General features: G+C 38.5%; 2 protein-coding genes across 2 annotated transcripts in view; one reads left to right on the top strand and one right to left on the bottom strand.

Annotated features, from left to right (window-relative positions):
• The window catches only part of Pex3 (peroxisomal biogenesis factor 3), a 41,692-nt gene extending 38,607 nt beyond the window's left edge, over positions 1–3,085 (bottom strand). Inside the window, exon 1 of the mRNA XM_047557993.1 lies at positions 2,814–3,085. Coding sequence (XP_047413949.1) covers positions 2,814–2,886 — 73 coding nt within the window. The 5' untranslated portion in view covers positions 2,887–3,085. The remainder of the gene's footprint in view (positions 1–2,813) is intronic.
• A 143-nt stretch (positions 3,086–3,228) lies between these two features.
• Positions 3,229–24,550, top strand: Adat2 (adenosine deaminase tRNA specific 2). The gene is made up of 6 exons (XM_047558207.1): positions 3,229–3,371; positions 14,634–14,738; positions 17,657–17,807; positions 18,941–19,047; positions 22,847–22,919; positions 23,016–24,550. The coding sequence occupies exons 1-6, from the start codon at positions 3,276–3,278 to the stop codon at positions 23,057–23,059; spliced, it is 576 nt and encodes a 191-aa protein (XP_047414163.1). The 5' UTR covers positions 3,229–3,275; the 3' UTR covers positions 23,060–24,550.
• The last annotated feature ends 595 nt before the right edge of the window (positions 24,551–25,145 follow it).

Genomic DNA, 25,145 nt, shown 5'->3' on the forward strand with positions numbered 1-25,145 from the left:
AGCTACATGATGGATGGTATCACAACTGATTGAATGCAGAAAGCGATATGAGAAGCCAGTTTTCTTCAGTTAAGCCAATCATTAAGGAGGCTTGCAAAATGTAAAACAACGCCACTTTTTTTTTAGTAATGTGTTGTTAATGTTAACCTGCAATGGTTTATTATTTTAAATGAATTAATAGATACTTTTAAAATTTCTTGGTTTTAATTTCAAATATGATAAACGGTAGGTAGAGAATTTAGAAAGCTATTTATGCTCCTTACTTTTTAAGAGTTATGTAAAGAAAACGTCAGTTCAAAAAGTTTGAGAACTACTACTCGAGTCTTTTTCCAAATTGGTCAAATTTTACAAACTGGTCTGAAGTAATTACTCATTCAAAATTTAGGGAAATAGAAACTCCTACATAAGAACCCCCATGACTCAAAATTTGACTTAAGTTTTTTTTTCCACTAGTGAATGGTCAAACTTCTTTGAAAATGCACATAGATACCTTACCTCACTTTTAAGCTTGTCAAAATGTGCCACTTCTTTCATGAAGTCCTCCCTGATTTTCTTACAACTGCCTATATTGTCTGCCAGTTTGATTCGTATAGTGTTTTCTCGCCCTTCACGGATTCATAATTTTAGTATTGGTATGCTTGCTTTTCCTTCCTATTAGACCATAAAGTCCATGAAGGCAGACTGGTACAGTGTGGAAAGAGAATGAGCATTGGGGTCTAACGCACACTAACCAGGTTCCCTGTTACTAACTCTGAGACCCTAGGCAAGCTTTTTAAATTCTCTGGGCTCTGGTTCCTACATTTTTGAATGGGATGACAATAACTACCCTGTTGTCATTGCTACTGAATAGAAAGAGTTTAGTACCATGTCCAGTATACAGTGGGTACCCAATAAATAATATTACTATTTAAATCTGTAAATCTGTATCTCTAATCATATTACCTTTGTCACTGCAGTCATTTGATAAATATTTCTTAAATTAACTGAGATCTAACATACTATTGAATTTTCCCTTGAAGCAGAAAAAATATGAGGTTTAAACAAATAAATGCTAGCTGCAATCATCTCTCTATGTTCAGACTAATTTTTCTTTGCTATACAACAGCAGGAACAGAAAATCAGTTCTATTCCTCTGAACTTTCAAAACAACTCCTTTTAGTCTGCAATTTTAATCTGTAATTATAGAGATCTCAATAGATTTAAAAACCATATAACTACCTTTGTTTTGTTTTGGTCCCAGGGATTGAACCCCAGGGGTGCTTAAACATTGAGCAACCTCCCCTACCCTTTTTTTTCCCTTTAATTTTGAGACAGGGCCTTACAAAGTTGCTTAGGGTCTCACTAAGTTACTGAGGCTGGTTTTGAGAATGTGATTCTTCTGCCTCAGTGTCTTGAGTTGCTGGGATTACAGGTGTGCACCATCATGCCTGACTTCTATAACTGCCTTTTAAGAATGGTCTTTTGTTTCCCCTGTGAAATTTCTGATCTACCATTAGGTTGTTCCATAATCCTGAAGGGGTATGCTATTCCTTCTGAAATTGCTAAGGGAGTGGCAAAAATATTGTATAGATATATATTCCATCACAAGTACATCTTTAGCTTTTATAAACAGAATGGCCTCTATAGTCTTAGCATAGCTTAAACATACTTTAAGATGTTTAAAATATCAGAAGAGGCTGGAGATATCAGAAGATACTTTTTATTTATAATGGATGTCTTAATGGTAATCAAAGTTTGTATATGCTTATTATCAATTAGGGCTAGACCTGAGACAAGCAGAACATAATCCTTGCCTCATCAAGGACCCTATCTCAAACCATGAAGAATCATCATACCTGAATTATTGATGATAATGGTATTATTAATTTCAAACTCGGGATAATAGAATATAATCAAATAGTAAGAAAAATTCAACTTAGTTCTTTAGGAAACTTCTGTCCTTGAATTTAAGTACTTATGTAACCTAAACATGTAGTTGGTGATAAAAAGATATTTCTCAAACACTCAAGTTCTAATACATTCTCTTAAAGTTCCTGAATTTCATTTTTGTATAATTCAGAAGACTTTTTATTGTCTCCTTTAAATCTCTGAATGCTGTGACATGAATGTCATGTGAAGGAAAAGGGTCTCAAGATTTTTAAGTCCTATCTGTTTCTAAATCTCCTCTCAGCAGTATATCTCAGTTATGTCAGCTAGATGGGCAATGATCACAACCTTCACAATCCTGAGAAGATTGCACAACATCCCTAATTGTAAGCATTTTGTTGCTGCATAATTTGTATTCTAAAATGGGAGAAGCAGAGCTAAAATAGTGATTTGTTTTTCCTCTATCTAGCACACATCTTTCAGTCCTTCAGTACAATGTGCTATTTTTTAAAAAATCAAGTTAACTTTAAACACCACCCAAAGTACAGACTTTAGATAACTCCCTTAGAATATTATGAAATTCCTATGAAGGGTGAAAGCCAAAGTACTGAGACTGCCAAAAGAAATGAAGGATATCACAAGAAAGCAACAGAAGGAAATAAGAAAGCATGAGTCTAAAAGAAAGGTACCTTGAAACAAAAACTTAACTGTGGTAGGTTCTCCAAGTCCCGTGGGGGCGGAGGGTGGAGAGAGAAGCAGAGTGAGGGGCAGTGACAGGGCAAAGGAGGTAGAAACTGGGGAGATGGAAAGAACCCTGGAGGTCTGCCACGCCGCTCCTCATCCGACGGTTGAACAAATAGCCTCTACCCTCTACATATCCTGGCCTCTCCCTGTTTTGGAAGAGAGCCACCTCTCTCCCACCCCTTCCCAAACACGCTGTCACCCACCTCCAAGGACTGTGCCCAGGAAAATGCATTTCTTTTTGTGACGTTTCAAAAAATTCCACATAGATCTCAGCATCTTCAGGCCCTGGGGGTGCGGGCTGCCTCGAGTGAGGTGCAGGTTCACCAAGAAACCGTTTCTTCGTCACCTGGGTCGGAAGACCCGGCAGGATGGCCGTGGTCTCGCTCGGTGCTCTCCAGAAATCACAAACGCGACTTTCCGCAGAGGCTGTCACCAGAGCGGGAAGGGGGCGTGGACTACAGAGCAGCTGCGCTTTCTGTCGCTGCCGCCGCGCCGCCGTCGCCGCTCACTGGTCCGGAGCGCTCGGGTCCGTCCAGAAATTGCTCCCGCGTGTCCTGGCCTTCGCCTCCCTCCGGAAACGGCAGCCCGTTTCCACTGCGTTCCGCGGCCCTCCGCTCCTCTTCGGTCTGGGCCTCCGGCACCCAGAGGCCGCGCGCGGGTGCGGTATGGAGGCAAAGGTGACTTCCACGCCAGCCACAGGCGACTCGTGCATGGTGTCAGCAGAGGAGATCGAAAAGTGGATGGAGGAGGCGATGCAGATGGTGAGGAGCCTGGGCGGGTGGATGCTGCGGGGCGAACTTTCTCCAGCTGCATCCCTACCCGGTATTTGAGCAAAATTCCCCGGCGCGCTGTTTCACACCATAATCTAGACGGTGCTCAGATTTTCTGGGTAAACGGCTGACTTTATTCTCATATATATATATATATATATATATATATATGCTTAGGGCCTCACTAAGTTGCTGAGACTGACTTTGAATTCCCCATTCTCCTGTTTCAGCCTCCCAAGTCACTAGAAATGCAGGCACGTGCCACCACTGCCCTGTGGCAATAGTATATATATATATATATATATACACAGTGGCTCTGGAAGAAGGGAAGGAGAAAAATACAGAAATTACTTGTGTTACTGTCAAGGAGTAGGTGCTAATGTATCCCTTCAGCTGCTCTCCTTCCTTCCCGTGGACGCACACTTTCAAATCTACGAAGTCACAGTAGTTTGTATTTGGGGACCCTTGAACATATCGAGTAGAAGCAAGAAAGCTGAAATGTTCCTGGTGGGGAGCAGTTTGAAAGAACGTCCCTGTACGGTCAGCGCCTATCATTCGTTCGTTCGTTCATTCATTCTCTCTACAGTGCTTTCCGCTGCCCTTGTGCTTCCTTCCCTCTCCCGCTGTAGTGTTGAGGAGGGCTAATCAGATTCGGGTATTATCCAAGCTTTACTCCATTCGTGTGTGCCAGTGAGCTCCTTAATAGGGATAAAAGTTTGTATGGTGGATGTATGTACAGCCTACTAGGACAAGTTCCAAGAAATGCCTCCTGAGGCAATTTCATCATTGTGTGATCATTATAAAGTGTACTTAGACAAAATTGGACAGTATAACCTTCTACACCCTGAGCTATATGGTAAGCCTGTAATTCCTAGGCTACAACCCATATAGCATGATACAGAACTGAATACTGTATGATATTGTAACACAATTGTAGGTATTTGTGTATCTAAACAGAAAACTTATTAATGATGCAGTGTAAAAGATTTAAAAAGTGTACACCTGTATAGGGCATATGTCTTGAACAGAGCTTGCAAGACTGCAAGTTGCTCTGGGTGAGTCAGTGTGTGACTACTGGGTGAATAGGATATTGCTGTATACACTGTAGACTTTACAAACATTCTACACTTAGGCTACATTTTAGAAAAAGATTTTTTTCTTTATTCAATGTGTTGACTTCAGCTTACTGTAACTTTATTTACTTTTTAAACTCTTTGTTAAAAAAAAAGAAAACTAAGACACAAATACACTTATTAGCCTAGGCTTACACAGGGTCAGTATCAATACCACTGTCTTCTACCTCCTCTTCTCGTGCCTTTGAAAAGTCTTCAGGAACAATACCATTCCTGCAGTTCTCATCTGTGTTAACAATGCCTTCCTTTGTAGTACCTCCTGAAGGACCTGTGCACAGCTGTCTTTCAGTTAACTTTTTTTTAATAGGTAGAAGGGATACACTCTAATGATAAAAATATAGTATAGTAAATACATAAACAAGTAACATAGTAGATGATTATCTTTATCAAATTTTATGTATTTTCACCAGACTGGCAGCACAAGTAGGGTTGTGTCCACCAGCATAACTATAAACTCATGAGTAGTGTGTTGTGCAACTTTATTACAACTATAACATCTCAAGGCAATTGGATTTTTCAATTTATTTATTTATTTATTTTTTGGTACTGGAGATTGAACCCAGGGCACTTAACCTGAGCCACATCCCTCACTGTTTTTATTTTTTATTTTGAGACAGGATCTACATTGCTTAGGGCCTCACTAAGTTGCTGAGACTGACTTTGAATTCACCATCCTCCTGTTTCAGCCTCCCAAGTCACTAGAATTGCAGGTGCCACCACTGCCCTGTGGCCATAGAAAATTTTTAACTCCATTGTAGTCTTATAGACCACTGTCACATATGCAGTTCATTGTTCACCAGATTTTCAGCACATAAGTGTAAACCACAAACATATATGCATTTATATATAGATAAGTACATATCCGTATGTACATGTGTTTATGTAATACACAATGTGTTTCATATATATGCATAAACATAAATATATATGAAATGCCCTTCAGTTTTTCATTTCTCTGAAACTGCTGTAAAACAACCTTTTTCATACATGTTTCGCTTATGTTCTACCCTTACTGATCTCTGGTCTCCTATAGCTAACTAATTCATAATTTTTGGTTTATTTCACAAGTGTTTATTGAGTATACTCAATGTTGGGGATTCTCCACTGAAAAATTTTCTCTATTCTTGTCTGTTCTCAGAACTCTTACTAAAATAACCTCTCATATTATTTTCCCTGTATTTATTCACTTTAACAACCAAATGTTTTTCAGTTTCTTATGTAAGCTATGATGCATGAGAGCATCTAATATTTTCTTCTACTTGTATAATGCTTTTTTAAATTTGCTACTAATACTTTTTAAAAAGTGATCCTTGGTTAAAAATCTATTTTATATTATAACTCAGGAAACACATATAATTTAAACAAAAGGTTCACAGAAGAGTGCTTTTCTTCCTATACACAGTCTTCCTGGTATTTTTATTTTACTGCATTAAAAAAAATACTAATCACGACCTAGTAACTTGATACTCTGACACATTCTTAAAGCCCTCTTTCAAATTTATTTCTTCCATTAAAATTAGAGGATGCATAGCCTTATATCTGATACTTAAAAATTAACATGCAAATATGCATTTCAAAACTTAACTTGTAATTTTTAATATGAATTTGTTTGTCCTGAACTCCTTTTATGTTATTAAATTCTCCAAGTTGGAGATAGTGAATTTTCATGTGTTACCGAAGTTTAATTCTTCTTCCCAGCAAAAATTAGCTTTCTGTTACTATAGCAAAATACCTGAAATAATTAGCTTATAAAGAGAAAAGGTTTTTTGGCTCACAGTTTTGGAGGTTCCAGTCCATGATCAATTGGCTCCATTACTTAGGGGCCTGTGGCAAGGCAGCATAGTGGGAGTGTGTAGTAGAGTAAAAGAGAAAGAGAGCCAGGGAACAAAAGGAAAAAACAAAGAGACAAGGGCATCACAATTCCCTTCAAGGGCAAGCTTCCAATAACCTCAGGACCTCCTATTAGGCCCCAACTCCTAAAGGATCCACCGCCTCCTAAGAGTGCCACTATGGAGACCAAAGCTTTAAAATATGGGACATTTATCTAAAGCATAGCACTACCCCAAGTCATTTCAATAACATCAAGTGCTAGACAACTTCCTAATAGCCAGGATGAAAATAATAAAGATGCGAGAAGGCTAAAATATCATAGAGTATGTTAGTCAGCTTTCCATCACCATAAATACCTGAGATAATTGATTTATGAAGGGAAAGATTTATTTTGACTTATGGTTTTAGAGGTCCAGGTTCATGACCAGTGGGATTGTCCAGTGGCAATGGTGGAGAGCCTGTGGTGGGGCGAAATACTCACCTCATATCCAAAGTCAAAAGGAAATGAGAAGTAGGCTGAGGTGGGGTCCCACAGCCACTCTCAGGGCACTCCCCCAATGACCTAAAGCTCTCCCACCAGGCCCACCTCTGCAGGGTTCCACACCTCCCAATGCCTTGAACACGTGGGCCTTGGGGGGCATTGGCGAGGCAGAATCAACTGCATTAGTATCTTTCTGTGGTGAGAGATCTAGAGGGCAGGTGATGCCTGGTGCTGGCAAAGCACAATTTTGGTTTCCTCCGTTCATAAGCTTTTCTCAAGGTGTTCATGTGCTGAACTTGCTTAGATGACACTTCTAGAGGTGCTTTCATAAGGGTCTCATGGGGGTTTCAGAACAGCTAAGTTCAGTCATTGAGCTTTTCACTTTTGTATCAGAACTGTGTTTTCTTCCCTTTCTTTTGTATTGTTTTTATTTTCTTTTAATCATCTTTTCATCAAACTGGCATTTCACCACCACCCTGTACTACTCTATATCTGGACTTCTGGACTAAACACCTAAGTCCTTTTACTCTTTCATGTGACCTTGGCAGATCACACCATCCTCATAGCTTCACTTTCTACTCTGAAATGAGATGCTTGAACTCTAGAGAATTTTATGATCCCTATGGCTTTGACATTTTTGTCTCTCAATTCACTTATATACACCTAGGGTGCAATTACATAGTTTGCATCCTGTGCAAGGTTAGGGACGTCCTTAGCAGTTGCTTTTTTTTTTTTTAATGGTTTTGGCCATTGTGTATTAGTTCCTCATGCCTTAAACAAAAGAAAAAAAAGTGCTTGTCATAAATCTTGTGCTTTTTCCCTGAAAGAAATTTCAAATCTTAAATTATTTTTGAGAATTACTTCCCAAGAGTCCCATGGGACTGTACAGAATTATAACTAGCGTCAAATCTGGAGGCAGCCCGTTATTCGTTAATTAATTTGTACTGAGAATTCATTTATTTGTTTTAGGATGGGGTCTCACTATGTTGTCCAAGTTGGCCTGAAACTTGCAATCCTCCTGCTTCAGTCTCCCAAGGAGGGATTACAGGTCTGTCATCCTGCTCAGCGCTGTACGGAGGATTTGAAAGTGAGAATGTCCAGTGTGATATGGGGAGGATACAGTTGTCCTCATAGCACATGGACGGAGTAAGCATTTTTCTGTGGCCAACATGAATCACTCAGAAGGCTTACTGAAATGCAAAGTGAACACAAGCAGGTGAAAACAGCTCAATTGTATCATTTCTGGGTCTCACTTTAATCATATTTAAAATAAAGAAGTTACATTGGAAATTTTCCATCGTTTTTAAATTTTAGTAATAAAACAACCCATAAGCCTAGGTTATAAAAAGAAAGAAAACAGTTGTTGGGAAAACTTTAAATCTATTTTTTTTAAATGTCATCTAAAGTTAATGAGACTGTGCAAAAATCAGTACATCCATACCAGTCTAACAGGATCAACATTTTGGAAGGCAGCCCAGCATAACATTATGAATAGCCACAAACAAAAGTTCGTATCATTTGACCCAGTAATACAGTTGCTTCTGGAAATAGTGTAGAATGATAAAAAAAAAAAAAAAGATTTTCATTTCAAGGTTAGACATAAGAGTGCAACCAGGGAACATGTGATGTTTAGCATTAAATAAGTAGAATACAAATTATTTTATACATATAAGTTTAGAGGTTTGCTATGTTCAAATGGCTACTGACTAGCAAACTGACCTTGATAGGTGCTTACCCTTTCAGCCTCAGTGTCTTCTTCTGTAAAAATGAGACTATAATATCAATCTCATGAGACTGTACAGATTAAAAAGACAGTGTTTGTAAAGTGCTCAACATGATATGCTCAATGTATAAGCTATCATTCTGTTCTAGTGAATGAAGACCAGAAGAGAACATACAAAGGTCATTAACAGGCTAAAATTGTGGGTGATTTAGAAAAAGAATTATGAGTATTTTTATAGTAAAAATGTAAAAATCTAATTGAAAAGATTGAATTAAAGAACAAAAATTAAAATTAACAAAACTGTCAGTGAATCAGACTTAAAAAAGAAAGGTAGTAGTTATACAATCTTGGAATGAAGAGCTCTAAAGTATACCACCAAAGGAAGAAAACTTGAAAGAAAAGTTATTGGGTTTTCATTATATAAACATTCAGAGCACCTACCTGTTTAAAAGATAACATGCAAAGTAACAAAGCAAATGGCAAAGAAGGAAAATTGCAACATATGTAAGCAGACAGGTTTGATTACCTTAATGTATAATTTATAGATGCCTAGACAATATATAATTTATATTGTTTTGGTTTCTTCCTGTGTTTAGATGCCCTTTTTTTCTTTTTTCCCAAAATAAAAATATTTTAGTGTTTTATTTTTCTGATTATATCAATAATTCAGTCATAAGAGATTCAAACTATAAAAGTTTAATATATGTATATTTCTATATATGTTTAATATATATAATATATATTTATATATGTGTGTGTGTATATGTATATATATATATATATATATATATATATATATATATAAGTTGAACAAATTATGTAAAAATTACCTAAAAGTCCTGCCATCAGAAGTAATACTTAACATTTTGGGAGCATCCTTTCATATATTGCTGTCCACATAGAAACATCTACAGGTACTTTTGCATAAATGGAATTATATATTCTTTTTGATTATTAGCAACTTTTTTGTACTTTTACAAAAAAATTTTAATTTTGACTTGTCATCTTCTCAACCCTGTCTCATGGAACTTTCATTGCAATAGAAAACCTACCAAAAGTAGGACAAAAGATGTATGTGTGTTTTAAAATTATATGGATATTGTATCATTGTCTAGAATAATATTGCCCAATACAGTAATCACTAACCACATGTTGGCTATTTAAATTTAAATTAATTCAAGGAAAATAAAATTCAACTCTTCAGTTGTACTAGCCACATTTCAAGTCTTCAGTGGCCACATATTGGATAACATAGAATAGGGCATTTCCATTGCTACAAAAGTTTGTTTTGGTCAAAATTCGATTATCAGTGTCTGAAAGTGTCCTGTTTTACTCCTTCTCCACTAGACCTGGAATCATTCCTCTTTAATATTTGGCATATCCCTGTTACTTTTGGTGTTGTTCCTGAGCCTTAAATAAAGCCATCAACTTTATTATTTTTAATAAAACAATTTTCATCACAGTTTTATTTGGAGAGCTGAGTGTGTGAGAAAGTTTACAATTTTAACTATCGCTGCATGCTTAGCACAGTGTTCTAGGGATACGGACTTGGAAAAATATCTGATTAAGTAATAGCGCTGTTCTCTTATGTTCCACCCAGGGTGCTGTGCAGTGTTTCATGTGGGCTGCCCCATTGCAGCCTCTCGAGTTGGGAGTTGTTAGTGTCCTCATCTTCAGATCGGGACACTGGGGTTGAGAAAGTTAAGTGATTTCCTCAAGGTGACAGGATGGTTAGGATAGAGCTGTGGTTTGAGGCAAACCGTCTATTCTGTTCTGGCCTGTGCTTCCAGTCAGTGTCGGGTTGCTGAGGCTCAACTACATGTTCTCTACTCTCCTTTTCTCAACTGCATTTCCCAACTTCCACCTTGAGCATCCTAATTGAACACTTAGTTTCTTTTCTTCTGTGAATTGCTTAAGCATATTTGCCCAGTTTTATTATTCATTTTTTAAAATCACCCTGTAGGAGTTCTTATGTGTTTTATAGTTATTTCTTGGAGTAATTCACAAGGAAGCAATAGACATAATTTGTAGGGCAGTTCTTTACTTGTTTATAATAAATGAAAAATTTGAAGAAATGTAAATGTCAAACAGTTGGGGTTTGGGTAAATGAATCTGATATGTTCATATAGAGGAATACTTTAAAGATCATGTGATAAAAATTATTATCCATCCAAGGGAAATGTTTATAATACATTTCTAAAAGAAAAAGGCAGACTGTTGCACTGTATATAAAGTGTAAATCTTTTTGACTTTTTAAAAAACTACAAAAGTATGTATGCAGGCATAGAAAAAAAACTGAAAAACTTTTGTTGCCTTAGAATAATAGTAAAGTTTGGGGTGTTGATGTTATGAATTGTTTTTGTTTCGATTTTTTTAAACTTCCATGTTTTCTTATATATTTTACCTTATAATTAGGAAAAAAGAAAGATTATACGTACACAAAGAGGAAAAAGAATTGCAAGTTTTCTAGAATTAATAGTGTTTATGTAGTATACATTTTCTGGGCACTTAGTATAAAATTGTGTTAGGCCCTGCAGAAAATTCAAAGAGAAAGCCAAAACAAACATGCCTTCATTTTAATAAATGTGGCATGATTAAGTGTTCTCTGTGTGTTAGGGCTTGTGCTGGGGGCTAGAGTTGCAAAGGTGAGCAACAGCACTGGATCTAGTGCTATCCTTCTAGGATTAAGCCACGCTCAGATGGAGATGTGCATAAGCAACACATCCAGGGATGTCACGGTTTGGATATGAGATGTACCACAAAACTCCTGAGGTGAGAGAATTAGATTATGAGAGTTGTAACATAATCACTGGATCAATGCATTTGGTGGATTATAATAATTTGAATGGATTATGGGTAGTAACTGTAGGCAGGTGCGGTGTGGCCAGAGGAAGTGGGTCACTGGGTTACTTGGGGATTACACTTTGTGCCTGGCTCTTCTCTTTCTCTCTGTTCCCAGCTGCTATGAGCTGAGCAGCTCTCCTCCACCATACTTTTCCACCATGATATTCTGCCTTACATCAGGCCCAAAACAATGGAATCATCCAACCATGAACTGAACCTCTAGAACCATGAGCCCAAAATAAACTTTTCCCCCTCTAGGTTGTTCTTGTCAGGTGTTTTAGTCACAGTGATGGAAAGCTGACTAATGCAAGAGATCAACATGAGGGACAGATATAAAACACTATCAGTTAATTGCTGACAAAGTCCTGAGCAAGTTCATTGAGATAAATTGTAGGATTCCTTCTGCATTTTAAGTGGAAGTGGGGATAATGGTTAGTGGAAAGGAAAGACTGATCAGAAGAACTGTCAGAAAGACATGAAGGACTTTGTCAACTATCTTTCTAGAAAACAGCTTCCTAATCTGTGGCCCATATTTTAGGGGGATCTGTGAACCCCAAAACTATATGGAAAATTATTATGTGTATGTGCTGCCTTTTTCCATTAAGAAAGTCCATAACTATCCTCAGATTCTCAACTTCGATTTTGGCTCCAAAAAGGTTAAGAGCCATAGACCTAGCAGATCAGTGAAAAGACTCCCTGGCTGCCTGGTGGGGAGGGTGAGTGTTGGGAGGCCATGCTGAGGGATTTAAAGTGGATAGAGTGAAAATAGAACTTCTGGGAATCATTTGCAGTAACAGTTGTATAGTTTAACCTTCTTATGTTATGATGCTGTACCTTGGAGTTATGCTGGCTCATTTGTTTTTTCCCCCTCATTTTTTGTCCTTAGTAGGAAATATGTCTTTGGAAACTCATCAAGAGTCTCAAACATGGTCTCTTTTCTTCCTACCCCTCTTTTTTACCACATCGGTTTTGGGTAGCAGTGTCTTTAGAGAACATAGTCAAAACTATAGCAGCTCTTCCATGCAGGAGTTATCTAAGTTGGCAGTCATGACAGAGAGAAAAGCAAATTATACTTAAAGACAAAATGGAGACCCACGTTCAGGCTGGAAAGAAGAACTTTTGTACTTCAGTTTTGCAAGTTGATAATTTGTTAGTTTATGTAAGACCAAGATGCCATTTGAAATAGTGGCTAAGCTTTGGTCTCCCAAAAAAGGCAAGGTATGTTAAATTCAGAGCTGCTTGCACACATTTCAGATCCATTTTACTTGAACTCTTTTGTGTTTGTAAAGAAATGATCAGACTTGACAGAAGAGGTGGGAGGAGCATTGGAAAGTATGAAAGGGATAGAGTAAAATGGATTTTCAGCTTAATTAACTCTGCTTTGAACTTGTCAGCAAAGCAAATATATGTGTATTATTATTAGGAAACGGTTTCCCTAACTCATTTCCATGGAGCCTTGTCTTATTCTCAGCACGACCTTCCTGACTTGCCATTCTGATCCTCACTCCCAGCGTGGCTAACTCGGTTATTCTTCATTGGTGGTGGTATCTGTCCTCTTAAGATATTCTCATCACTCCTATTTGCTAGTGAGATACATTTGCTGAAAGAAAAAGAAAAAATCCAGAGGAGGAAATGGAAGGCACAAGTCCAGTCTGCTGGTGACCTGGGAGCTGAGAGGGGCTAATCAGGCCAGCAACAACCTCTAGCATGGTGCCTGCTGTTTTCAGGTGGGCAAGAGGAGTCTGGTAGGCAATGGCAACTCCCTGTCCCTCTCACTTCCTACCTGTGCATATCCCACTTGGTTTTGGATTCTCTTCTGTGTGTCTGAAATATTCTCATGGAAATAACTAGAGTTCTTTAGGAACTTTCAGAAAAGCCTTATGTGTGGCCTCCATTTGATTATTCTCTTGCAGATGTTTTTTGTAATCCTTAAACTTTCCATGTCTCACTCTTTTGCTGACTCTTCCCTCTCCTTTTGTCTCTTGACCCATTCTAAGCCCAAACCCTGATAAAGTAGCTTATCAGTGATGTGAATAAAATTAGAGACAGAACAGTGACAGAGAACCTTGGAGCCTGTCATCTGCTAGGTACCCACAGATATTTGTTGAGCAGGTGAATGAGTAGAGCCAAGTTGTCTGGGCTGTGGCCCCGCTCTCTCACATGGGCGAGTTATGTGATACCCATGCCTCTGTTTCCTTACCTGCCACATAGGGAAGATCATTGCACTATCTCATAGGGTTGTAAACTAAACGAATTTATTCTTATAAAGTGCATGGGAAAGGTCAAAGTAAGCTTTCAAAAATTTATAAGCTTTTATATTTTCATGCTCTCAGGATCTGAATACTTGAGACATAAACTTAGTGTTACTTTTTGGGAGGTTTGCTGGGAAAGTATAATTGGAAGCTAGAAGTTTAACCCATAGATAAGCCACTTTTAGACCACTGGTTTTCATTTCCACCATTCTGCCTAAATGACCCTGAGCTTGACAGTTGACCCCCATTCCTTCTTGTCCTACTTTTTTCTGGGGTTTCCTTTAACACTGTACACTTCTAGTTTCTCTCCTCCCTCAGTAGGCTCAATCTCTGTTGCAAGATTCTTCTTGTTTACCTGCATGTATTAACTTTTCATTTTGAAGTAATTACAAATGTACAGGAAGTTGCAAAACAAATGTGTGCAGGGAGGTGCCATTTTACATGGAGGGTTCCTAAACTTTTATTGTCTCACTTACAGTAGAAATTGTGGGACATGATGACATTCTGTTATTGACATCCATTTATGCTATTAGGACTTTAGGGAATCATTTCTATAATTTTTGGAAAAGCAAAAAAATTTTAAACAAGTCGACTTTTAACAGAATTCTAATGAAAACTTTGTAAATGTTATTTATTCTACCTGTTTGCACACATGTGTACTCTCTCAGACACTGGGTGCCCCTGGCACTTCAAGATAGTGGTTAATAGTAGTCCTGTGATCCCATGTGCTTCCAGTGAGAAGAAGAAATCGGTGTCATGGAAACTATGAAGGGAATTTATTCCCAAGTCTTCCTTAACATGGACACACAGCAGAGAACACGGGTGTTCAATACTGTGGCAGAGCTAAATTTGAGAAGAGAGAAAGCTCAGTTGCATTTCTTTGTTCTGGTGGTTGTACATGTGCATCTTGTTTGTGCTGCATCAGTTTCTTTCCTATAGCTTTCTCAAGTATTGAACATTACATCTCAGGTTTTCCATTTTGTGTTTCAGGCCAAACAAGCCCTCGAAAATACTGAAGTTCCTGTTGGCTGCCTTATGGTCTACAACAATGAAGTTGTGGGGAAGGGAAGAAACGAAGTTAATGAAACCAAAAATGTATGTGAGTTGAGTAGTGTAATTGCAAACATACAGTATGGTGGTAGAAGCAGAGGGCACCTAGGACAATTGATGAGCAGATGAGACTGAATGTGACCCTGGAGTAGTCACCAGTGTTGGCAAAGTTTTCTTTAATATCTCTCTTTTTTAAAAATGCTTTTTTTTCAGATTACAACAGCAATACAATTTTTGTTTTGTTTTGTTTTGTTTTAGATATGGAAAATTCAGAAAAACCTAATGAAGTTATAAAATCTTAGGGGATAAGATTTCCTGGTTTTCTGTTTCATAGTTTTACTTTGACACTTGAGTGAAACCCAGGTGCATTCTGTTACATCAGTATGTCAGCGTGGAAGAAACAAGTCTGGCTCCACTTTAAGCAAATCTAATACCTGAAAACTCTACTTTGCAAAGGAGATCAATGTACTTCTTCATGCATTCTTCATTTCCTTTAAATATTTTCCTCCTAGTAAATTAAGAATCATCTTCAATTTATATCTTTGGAGGGAGGTATAGAAGAATTATTTAAAAGAACCTATTTTTGTAGCAGATAAGTCAACAGAATAAGGTTTCCAGCACCAGCTGTCTTTAGCTGCATATAGTGCATGTGCTCCAGTGACTTGTGGTTTTCTTGTGGTTGGTGGGAATTGCATGATTTAAGGCAGTGCTCCTTAGACATGGTGTCATAACAGTGTGTCATGGTAGGTATACCTGGGAAGTATGAGTGTAAGGAAAATACTAAATTTTATGATTATAAAGTACCACATGGACTCGAGAATAACTTTTAACTGTAGTGCCATTCAAATGGACTTTGAGCTTACCATGTGATCTTGGGAGCCGGAGCGCAATCTAATGTTGGTACCCAGTGCTTTAAGGACTTTAAAGTTCATCTATCACGTCTACCAAAAAGAGAAAAATGAACCTGAGATTTAGCAAAACACAAGAAGAGTAGAAACACAGATTTACAAAGCAATTGTTATGAGGATATTGAAGTATCTATGAGGTAAGTAATAAACATATATAGCAATTAATGAATTTATTGATGCTTACCTAGGAATTCTGTTGTTTTTTTGTTTCTGTTGTTGTTGTTGTTTTTGGTACCTAAGGATTGAACTTAGGGGTATTTGCTCACTGAGCCACATCCTCAGCCCTTTTTCAGTCCTTTTAATTTTGATGCCGGGTCTAAGTTGCTTAAAACCTCACTAAGTTGCTGTGGCTAGCTTAGAACTTTCAATCCTCCTGCCTCAGCCTCCCAAGGTGCTTGTGCACCACTGCATGTGGCATGGAAATTCTGTTTTAAACAATTATCATATCTCCCAATTTGTATTCTGTAGTTTGGTATGATATCTTTAGCATGAGAATTTTTAATGACCTAACAATATCCATCTAATCCCCCTCCATTCCATAACCTGGATTTCTTCTATATCTAAAAATTAAGCAAGGTCTATTCTGGTATCCCGTGTCATATAGATTACCTTTTAAATATGGTTATAAAGACTTTGGAACCTAAGTGAGGAGACCTGAATTCTACTTTTGGCCCCCATACTGCCACTACCCCTTCACCATCACCCCTCCTCTCCCTGTCCCTTTAATACATGCTAACATAGAGTAACTTCTTTAGTAGTAAAAGAAGGAGTTGATTGAGATGATTCAGTGCAATAATTATTGGGAGCTATGGGGAGCTATGATTCAGGAATTTTGAATCTGAGTTTTGAAGAGAACTCATATTAGGGAAATTTTTTTTTAACCTCTCTAGGTGGTTTTAGTTTGATGCCAAGATTGACACTCTCTTTTCTAAAGTACCTTCTGTATGAGTTTCTCATTCTATAATTTGCCGCCCATACATCTCCCTTGGCTGGCTTTGCTCCCATTGGCCTCTGGCTTCCATGGCATCTTGGGCCACAACGCCAGCACTTCTCACACTGTGCCTTAGCACCATTCTATTGGCCTCTCCCAATTTAATGCTTGTTGAGGGCAGAGATATTCTTTATCCTACACAGAATTTATTTAGCACTGTGGTTTGTACATATTTGTCACTCAATGTAAATTATTGATAAATGCTATTATAATGGATATTTTAAATAAATATTTCATGGAAGATCTGTGAGCTACATTAAGCTATTTTAATAAGGGGGATAGAAACCTAGCCAAGAACGTATATAGCACTATGCAGCACTGTGCTTCATGTAATGCAGACATTATGAGGTGTGCAGGGGTAGATATCAGTGCACCCCATTTTACACATGGGGAAAACAAGGCTTAGAAAAATCAGATATTTCCTCAAGACCACACAATTAGTATCATCACTGTCAGGATTCAAATTTAAATGTAGTCAATTCCACATGCTGTGTTGATTTCTCCTGTAGTATGCTGTCTCCCCTGAGGTATCTGAGATTCATACCAAATCTCTGCTTCTCTACAGTCTGCTGGTATATAAAATCTCATTCCCCAAAATATAAATGATGACATTCCAGTAAACTAAATATAGATTTGCTTAGAGTGAGGTCAGTGACAGCCTTGAGAATATATTTGAAACTGGAACTCAAGCTTATGAAAATTTCAAGCTTCCCCTAAAATATTCAGAAACCATAGATGTCTTTTTTTCTTTCTTTCTTTCTTTTTTTTTTTTTTTTGAGACTTCTCTCTGGCATTTTAATTGCAAGAGTCCCCTAAGGTACTTAGGAACTCAACTAAAAATACAGCAGGATTTGCTCAGTATCTGAGATGAGGTGGTCTTCTGCTGGTGAGGTTATGATATGTGAACTGGGGAGTAGGCTGTCAGCTGCTAAGGGTGTCCCAGAAACAGTCGTTAAAACAGCAGAAATGACAGGCATCTATTTTTGTAGTTATGTTTTGTTTATCTGTAGAATATCTATTATACAAAGCAAGCAATATCAATGCAAGCATCTCTCTCTTTTAAGGCTACTCGACATGCAGAGATGGTGGCCATTGATCAGGTCCTGGATTGGTGTCATCAGAATGGCCAGAGTCCTTCTGCCGTGTTTGAACACACTGTGCTGTATGTCACTGTGGAGCCATGCATTATGTGTGCGGCTGCTCTCCGCCTGATGAGTATCCTTTGACTTCATAGATCCATGTCTTGTACCCATCCTCTGTCAGAGAGTGACCAGACACAAAACCTGTCTTCTTCCCTCTTTTTTGACACTGGGGATTCAACTCAGAGTCTTACTGCACATGCTAGTCACACACCAGTGAGCACACCCTGGCCCTGTTTTCTACCATAAGAAAACCCAAACTTATAAAACACGTTGTAAAACATTGTGTGTCTTGGCCAAAAAAGGGAAAGATTAAAATAAAATTACCTATTTTTTTTTTAATCAAGATGTGTAGAACTATTGAGCAAATAAGCTAGAAAAAGAAAAGCTGGGAACTAAGGATAAATAGTAAATTAAAGTGGATTATAGGAGAAGTTCTGAAGAATATGCACCAAAGTTTTAGCTTTGGATAATGGATTATGGATAGTTTAAACTTTGTCTATGTTTATCTGACTTTTTTTCACTAAGAATACCTATCACAAAGTATAAGAAAATTTAAGCCAAAAGTAAATAAGTTAAAAAAATCATTTATGATATTATAATTGTCTACAAATGATAAATTATTAATGTTATAATTCTGGGTTGTGTCTTGCCTAGAGTAAGCAATATAAATGCTAGGTATAGTCAGCCTAAAGAGCTTTTAAAAAATTATATGAAAATACAGAAACTTACGTTTTATACTGGCATTTTCATGTACTTTTTAAACTGTACGTGTGTGAATAATTTTCACTTTAAAAATAATACAGAGGTTTTGTATTGGGGCACGAGGTATATTTTACTTAGGGACAGAAGCAGGAACAATCTGTTATTTTTAAAAGGTGAAAATCCCTGGATTGGTTTTCAGCCTCCTCTCTGGCTCCAGTTCTTTCGAGTTTCTGAAAAAGTGATTTAGGAAAAAGCAGAGAATGCACTAAACTGAACGCTGAGCAACCGCACACTCAGTTTCCATTCTGTGGCAATTGTTAAATATCACTTTCTAAATCCTGTAAACCTCTTTCTTTTGTGTAACTGGATTGTGTGATGTTTAGGACTGACCCCAACTTAATTGTCTTGCAGAGCAGCCTGAGCTTTCTCTCCACAGTGACTGGTTTCAACCCTCATCTTGCCACAGTACTGCCTGTACTATGTAGAACCTTAATTCTGTCTTATAAATCCCATTGGTCGTCTATGGCTGTCAGAATGAACGATTTGGTGGCTGTGGCTCTGTCCTAAACATTGCCTCTGCAGACTTACCAAATACTGGGAAGCCCTTTCAGGTAATATGATATGCTTATGCTTCTTCTTTCTCTCCGATTGCATTCATCTCACTAATAGTGTGTGGTCAGTTTTCCAAAAAGTCATGTCAGAATCAGACAGGATTGCAGGACCTGGGGGGTTGGTTCCTTTAACCCCCAGTGGAGGACAACAGGTAAGTTTCTAGTCAGTGCTTCCTCACTTCACTCACAGCCTCTCCTGCAGGAGAGTCCCTGACCTTCCCCTGACCACCTTCACTACAAACAGGTAGGTTAAGGAGCTGCTGCCGCCAGAGCTTTCACTCACTGAATGTTCCCTGCTCCAGGATGGACCAAGTTTGGGGAGGCTCAGCCTATGTCAGTGTCAGTAGATACAATTTTAAGTGAACACGATATTATTACACAAATCCAATCATTTGCTTGATTGCCACTTACCTTCTAGCAATTACTCTGTTTTTATTTCCCCTGGCCTTCTTAGTGTTGACATTTCCCCCAGATCCAAGACTCCACATCTTTCATTTCTCAGGAATTCTACTTCCCTTGTGCTCTTGCCACAGCTCCCACATTTTTATGGTTAAGAGTATAAGCATTAGGAATTTATACGCATCCCAGACTAGAGTTGTTCTCTCCAAGATGGAAGGTTAACCCCAAAGTATTGTACTTTAAAAAGAAAAGGATTTAACAAATGCTGAACCTTGGGCAGTTCACTTCAAATCCTTGAGTATTCTTAGAATATGATAAGGACCAAAGAAGGGCTAAATTTGGCTGGATTCCACTGAGAACAAGTTTTGTAGAACATTCTGTCTGAATCTGCCCATCTGGATATTAGTTTTCCTAACAACTGCTATACATTTGAGAACAGATGCCTTTAACATCACATCAGAAAGAAATTGTGATAGAATGATGGAAGGTGAACAGTACAATTTGCCTGATCATTAAAGACATCAGCAAAGTCATTTGATTTTTTTCCATCACTTCTATGGGTAACTGAAACTTTACTTGCATAACTCTTTGTGAATGGATTGCTAACTCTGTACAGTACTTCTTCATGAGAATGATCTAAATTTCTCAGAGTTTCTGGATAGAACAAAGATGAGCCCCAGGATATGACATGGGTGGAACATTTCTTTCATTGATGTGAGGAAACAAACACAGTCATCTTTCCCTGACATCTCTGCACAGAGACAGTTTGTCTGAACTTAAAAAAGTTCATTTGCAGTTTTTACACCCAACCACAGAAGTTCAATTAAAACTGAATGGCTATAGCTTGAAGCCGTATCTCTGTTTTGATACCAAAGCATTTGTTTTAAAAGTTTTGAGATTCTAAAGAAACATGGGTACCCCAGCCTTCTGGATTTTGTATTTTCTTCCTTTCTTTGGCTGGATTCAACAGGCAGGGGATAATAAGGAAGTAGGATCTCTTTTCTTCTAGAAGTATAGATTCTTCTAATACAAGCAGTGTGAAAGTTCATAGAAAAGACCAACAGAACTGTTCTTTTCAAAGAAGGTGTCAATTCATTTGTAATACCTGCTCTGTTTTAAAGATTTTTATTTTATTTTATTAAGAATGTGGGCTTTTTACTAAAGCCACAAATTTGTAGCTATAATGAATACTTGAAAATATTATCTTGATATATATCTGTGATTCTCTTCCCTGCCTGCATGTCTGAATCACCTGGAGAGCTTTTATGCTCATTCCCTGCCCTAAAGCAAATGAATGAGAAGGCAGGGCATGAGCATTGCTGTGTTTGAAGAGAGCTCCCAAATGGTTCTAATGAGCAGCTGAGGTTGAGAACCATTGCTCCAATTCCATGTAAGAGGAGAGAGATTTGCATGTGCGGTTAGGTCCTCTCCAGAGCAAAGGTGGGAGTCCTGGGGCACCAGCACCTATACACAGAAAGCCCAGGGCAGCTATGCAGGGACCCAGCAACAATGGTCAGAATGACAGTGTGCTGAGAGACCAAAGGAAGAGAAGATGAGTTAAGGAGGTGGACTGGAAACCAGGGTTTTGTGGTAAGTAGGGTCTCTTAGAATATCTGAACTTGCAGCTTCAGTGGAGTTGAGAACATAAGCCAGTGATGATCAGATGGACAAGGAAATGAAAGTAGAAGTGCAGTCTAGAGTGTTCTGAGGCAGGAGCAGGGCAATTGCTGTGAGGAGACAGGTGTCAGGACAGTTGTGGTTGCCATGGGGAGGGTGCGTGCGGCTTTGTGTGGTCCAGGCACAACTCCTGACAGACGCAAATACACATTCCAAGGAGAAGCTTATTAAAACATAAGCAGGAATGGGAGGACAGTGGAAGTTCTCTTTACACCAGTCTGTGCCCCAGACTCAGGAATCACTGGGACACGGGCTCAGGTACGACCTCTCACCTAAAGACAGGAAAAGAGACCATGATCTGGAGGACCCACCTACCATGAGGCTGAATGCTCTGCATTCAATCCTTGGAATCGTTAAACTGTCCCATTTTAAAGACTATTTAGAAATAATGGGGTGTCAGTGGAGGTGGATGGTTCCAACTGGGGTTGTGCTGGGGATACACTTGTGGGGCACAGCACACCCAAGGTTTGATCTTGTGAGGAACGCTTCCCTTGGTGTCATCAGCATCCTAGGATTCCCTTGATCTGCCTGCAGCCCCAAGTCAGTCCTCATTAAGAATGTCAGCAGGCTGGACAGAGATTTCCTTCTGGCAGCTTCCAGGTGTTCAGTTCCCATCAGACTCCTCCCTCAATCACAGCAAGTCCTTTCTCTTCAGAATGTGTGTCCTAGCTACCACAGACAGGAGTGTAATCAGGGGCGCTCTGTGCTCCACTGGCTAATGGACCATCTCAGCCTCTCTCCCCACCTCTCTCTCCCTCCCCCCTCTTTTCCCTGACCAGTCTTGGCAAAGCCAACCTCTAGGCTGGGAACAGCTCCCTCCCACTTGAGGGTGGGAGTAGGTATGGGGCCCTGACATAACCCTGTGGCCCCCAGAGCCTGGGCCCCGGCCACCTAGGGTTCATGCCTGGAGCCTGTGGCCTGCCCTGCTGCTGCTTGGCCATGTGTTATGCAGGCCTAGTTGCCAGCCCAAGGATATGCCCACCTCTTTAAATGCTCTCTAAGTTTTTTACCTTCTCCATGTAATATTTCATATAATATCATTCCTTACTGATATCACAATTTCTTATCTATCCTTTCACATGTTTTGATTTCCTCTCTCCAGTTAGATTCCAAAGATAGAACAAACACTTAAAAAATCCTCTATAGCAAAAATTGACAAACTTTTTCTGTAAAGGGCAGATTGTATATGTTTTAACCTTTATGAACCACAGTATCTCTGTTACAGTCTTTTTTTTTTAATCTTTAAAAATGCATAAATCATTCTTAACTCACCACTCTTAGTTGTGAACTGGATTTAGCCCACCAAGTGTAGTTTGCCAACTCTAGCTCTGTAGCATCAAATACTTAATGGGCCGCCAATAAATAACAGCAGATAAAAATAGTTAATGTTTTACAAGCACTTATGATGTACCAGGTATTTAATAGGTATTATCTCACTTAATCCTCATACCATCCCTCTGAGCAAGTGCTATTAAGTACATAGTACACAGGAGGCATAGAATTTAAGTACCTTACCCAAGATCACACAGCCACCAGCTCCAATAATAGTTTGAGGCTAAATGTCTATTCTTTCATAAATGTGCTACTTTACCCATAGTAATAGCCCCAAAGTAATTAATATTATCTGAGATCCATTTGCCTATTATGTACATGTTGCTGTTTTTAGGGGCTACAACATGTGCTCATGGGAAGGTGTTCATTCTCATTTTTCTAATTTCATCAGTGCATTCCTGGGTATCGGGCTGAGGAAGCAGTACAGCTGTTGAAGAACTTCTACAAACAAGAAAATCCAAATGGTCAGTTTTCCTCTCTCCAAGTCATGCACCTCTCCTAAAGCAAATCAGTGTGAAGAGAGTCTTCATGTTCTCTTTTTCTTTTCTATTCTTTTTCAGCACCAAAATCAAAAGTTCGGAAAAAGGAATGTCAGAGATCATGAACTCATTCTGAGAAAGACTAATGCCACACAGTGACCTGGACAAAATTCCTGGCCTGAAAGCTGTTGACATTGATGAATCATATGTTTATATGTTGTTTCTCTGTGGGAAAATGGTGCCTCTCATCATTTGCTCTGTTAAGGGAACAAATTAGCACTTTTTAAAAGTCTGACAATTGTAAACAACTATTAGCTTTTCCACAAGCTGAAAGAACATTTTAAGAAGGGGGAAAAATGAAGGTTTGAGGTTTTAGAAATTAGCAAGCAGTGCATGCCCCTCAGCCACAGCATGGTGCCCAGTCCAGGAAAGGGCTGGCTTTTCAGAGAATGTGCACCCAGCCCCAGTTACCTGCTTGTGTCTGAGCTAGCATGTGCCAGCTAGGACATGTTCTCCAGTACTGGCCTTCAGAGTGGGATCCCTTCCCAGGGCATTGGGGCCTGGCTTCATTTTAAATTGTGTATGAGTTATGTAGATATGACCTTGATTATATAGTTATGGTACAGATTTTTTTATAAAGCATTTAAAGAAAATGCATACTTAAGTATTTGAGGTTCGTTTTAAAGTTATAGCACATTGCTATAATAAAACCTTACTTATGTCTTCTTTGAAGAGGAATAGTCTTAAAAATAAAGAATAAAAGCAGAAATGAGACAATTCCTTGTTATCGAGCAACCGTTTTGTGTCAGGGTCCTGGAACAAAACAAAGAATCCTGCCTTCAAAGGGAGACAGATCATAAATATAGTCAATCACATGGTTTACTGAAGGGTGACAAGAATTATAGCAAAAAAAAAAAAAAAAAGGTAGTGGTAACACTAGGTAAAGGTGTACCATTTGGTGGTAGGAATGCTAGTTGCAGAATTAGTGGAAAGATAAACTTAATCTAAAAATCAAAGTTATTTCTGTTTAAAAATACATATAATAAAATTTAAATTTAAGATCTAAAATTCTAAACTGTGAACTCCACACAGCGAAAAGTACCCACAGCAAAAGCCCCAGGCGTTGATCTCACCGACTGGAGTGAGGGTCACCGATGGCAAGTGCCACTTTGCAGAGCCTGTCTGGGCGCAATGTGCGCCTCTGGCCAGAAGGGGGCCTCGCCGTTCCAGCAGAAGCCCAGCACCAGGCCCCGGGTGGCAGTGCCTTTTTAGTGCATTTCTTCAGTGGATTCATTTCCTTGATGCAAAGCATCTGTATTTGTTGGTTCTGCCATTTGAGTGATGTCTCTGACTTGTTTGTTTTGAATTACATTACAGGCTGGAATGTAATTGTGGTGGAAGTATTTTTATATCACTGAGAGTAGCAGCTAATCACAGTTACATGCTTCAGAGGATTTATAATTGCTTGGTTTTGTGCATCTGTGTTCTTACTGCATTTGGGAAATTTTATGGAGAAGAATATGCATGATTTGAAATCTAGAATAATGTTACAGACACCTTCTCTTCAATTTTACCTATTTTTAAAATTGTCTTCTCATTAAATTTTAGTGCCTTGACTAGTTTGTTCTTTTTAGCAATTGGTCATAATTCACTTCTGGCTCCTTATGCTTTTCTGCAAGCAGACTTCATTGCATTGATTATCTTGATGCCGTCTTATTGGAGATTATTTGTAGGATAAACAACCTGGAGGGTCTTTCCTCTGTAGAGTAGCACCCAGTAAGTCTGGCTAAGCACCTTAAGCCAATAAGTTTTTGGCAAACATTTGCTAAGTTAAATTATTAGTTGAAACTTGGGGGGGATGAATAAGGAGACTAAGATAAAAACACAAAGCCAAAAATGGTATATGAGTATTTTATCCCAGAGATAGTAATTACTAAGAATCAAAATAAAGTGGTAAATAGGGAAGGATAGAAAAGAGAATGTATATATGTTCTCCTTTTGTTGTATTTTAAAGAATGAGGAAGTAGTGTTTCTGGATTCCTTAACGTAGATGAACAATTAATTTCAGCTTATCACCTTTTTAGATCTCTCTCCAGAGAATGAGTTTAAGTCTGTCCTGAATTTTTGAATGCAGGCATAGTTGCCTCCATCACTTTTGTAAAAAATCAGTTAAGATGGCACATTGTACCTTGGAGGCCAGCACTCCCAGTG

The sequence above is a fragment of the Sciurus carolinensis genome, chromosome 7, assembly GCF_902686445.1.
Source record: "Sciurus carolinensis chromosome 7, mSciCar1.2, whole genome shotgun sequence".
Lineage (NCBI taxonomy): Eukaryota > Metazoa > Chordata > Mammalia > Rodentia > Sciuridae > Sciurus > Sciurus carolinensis.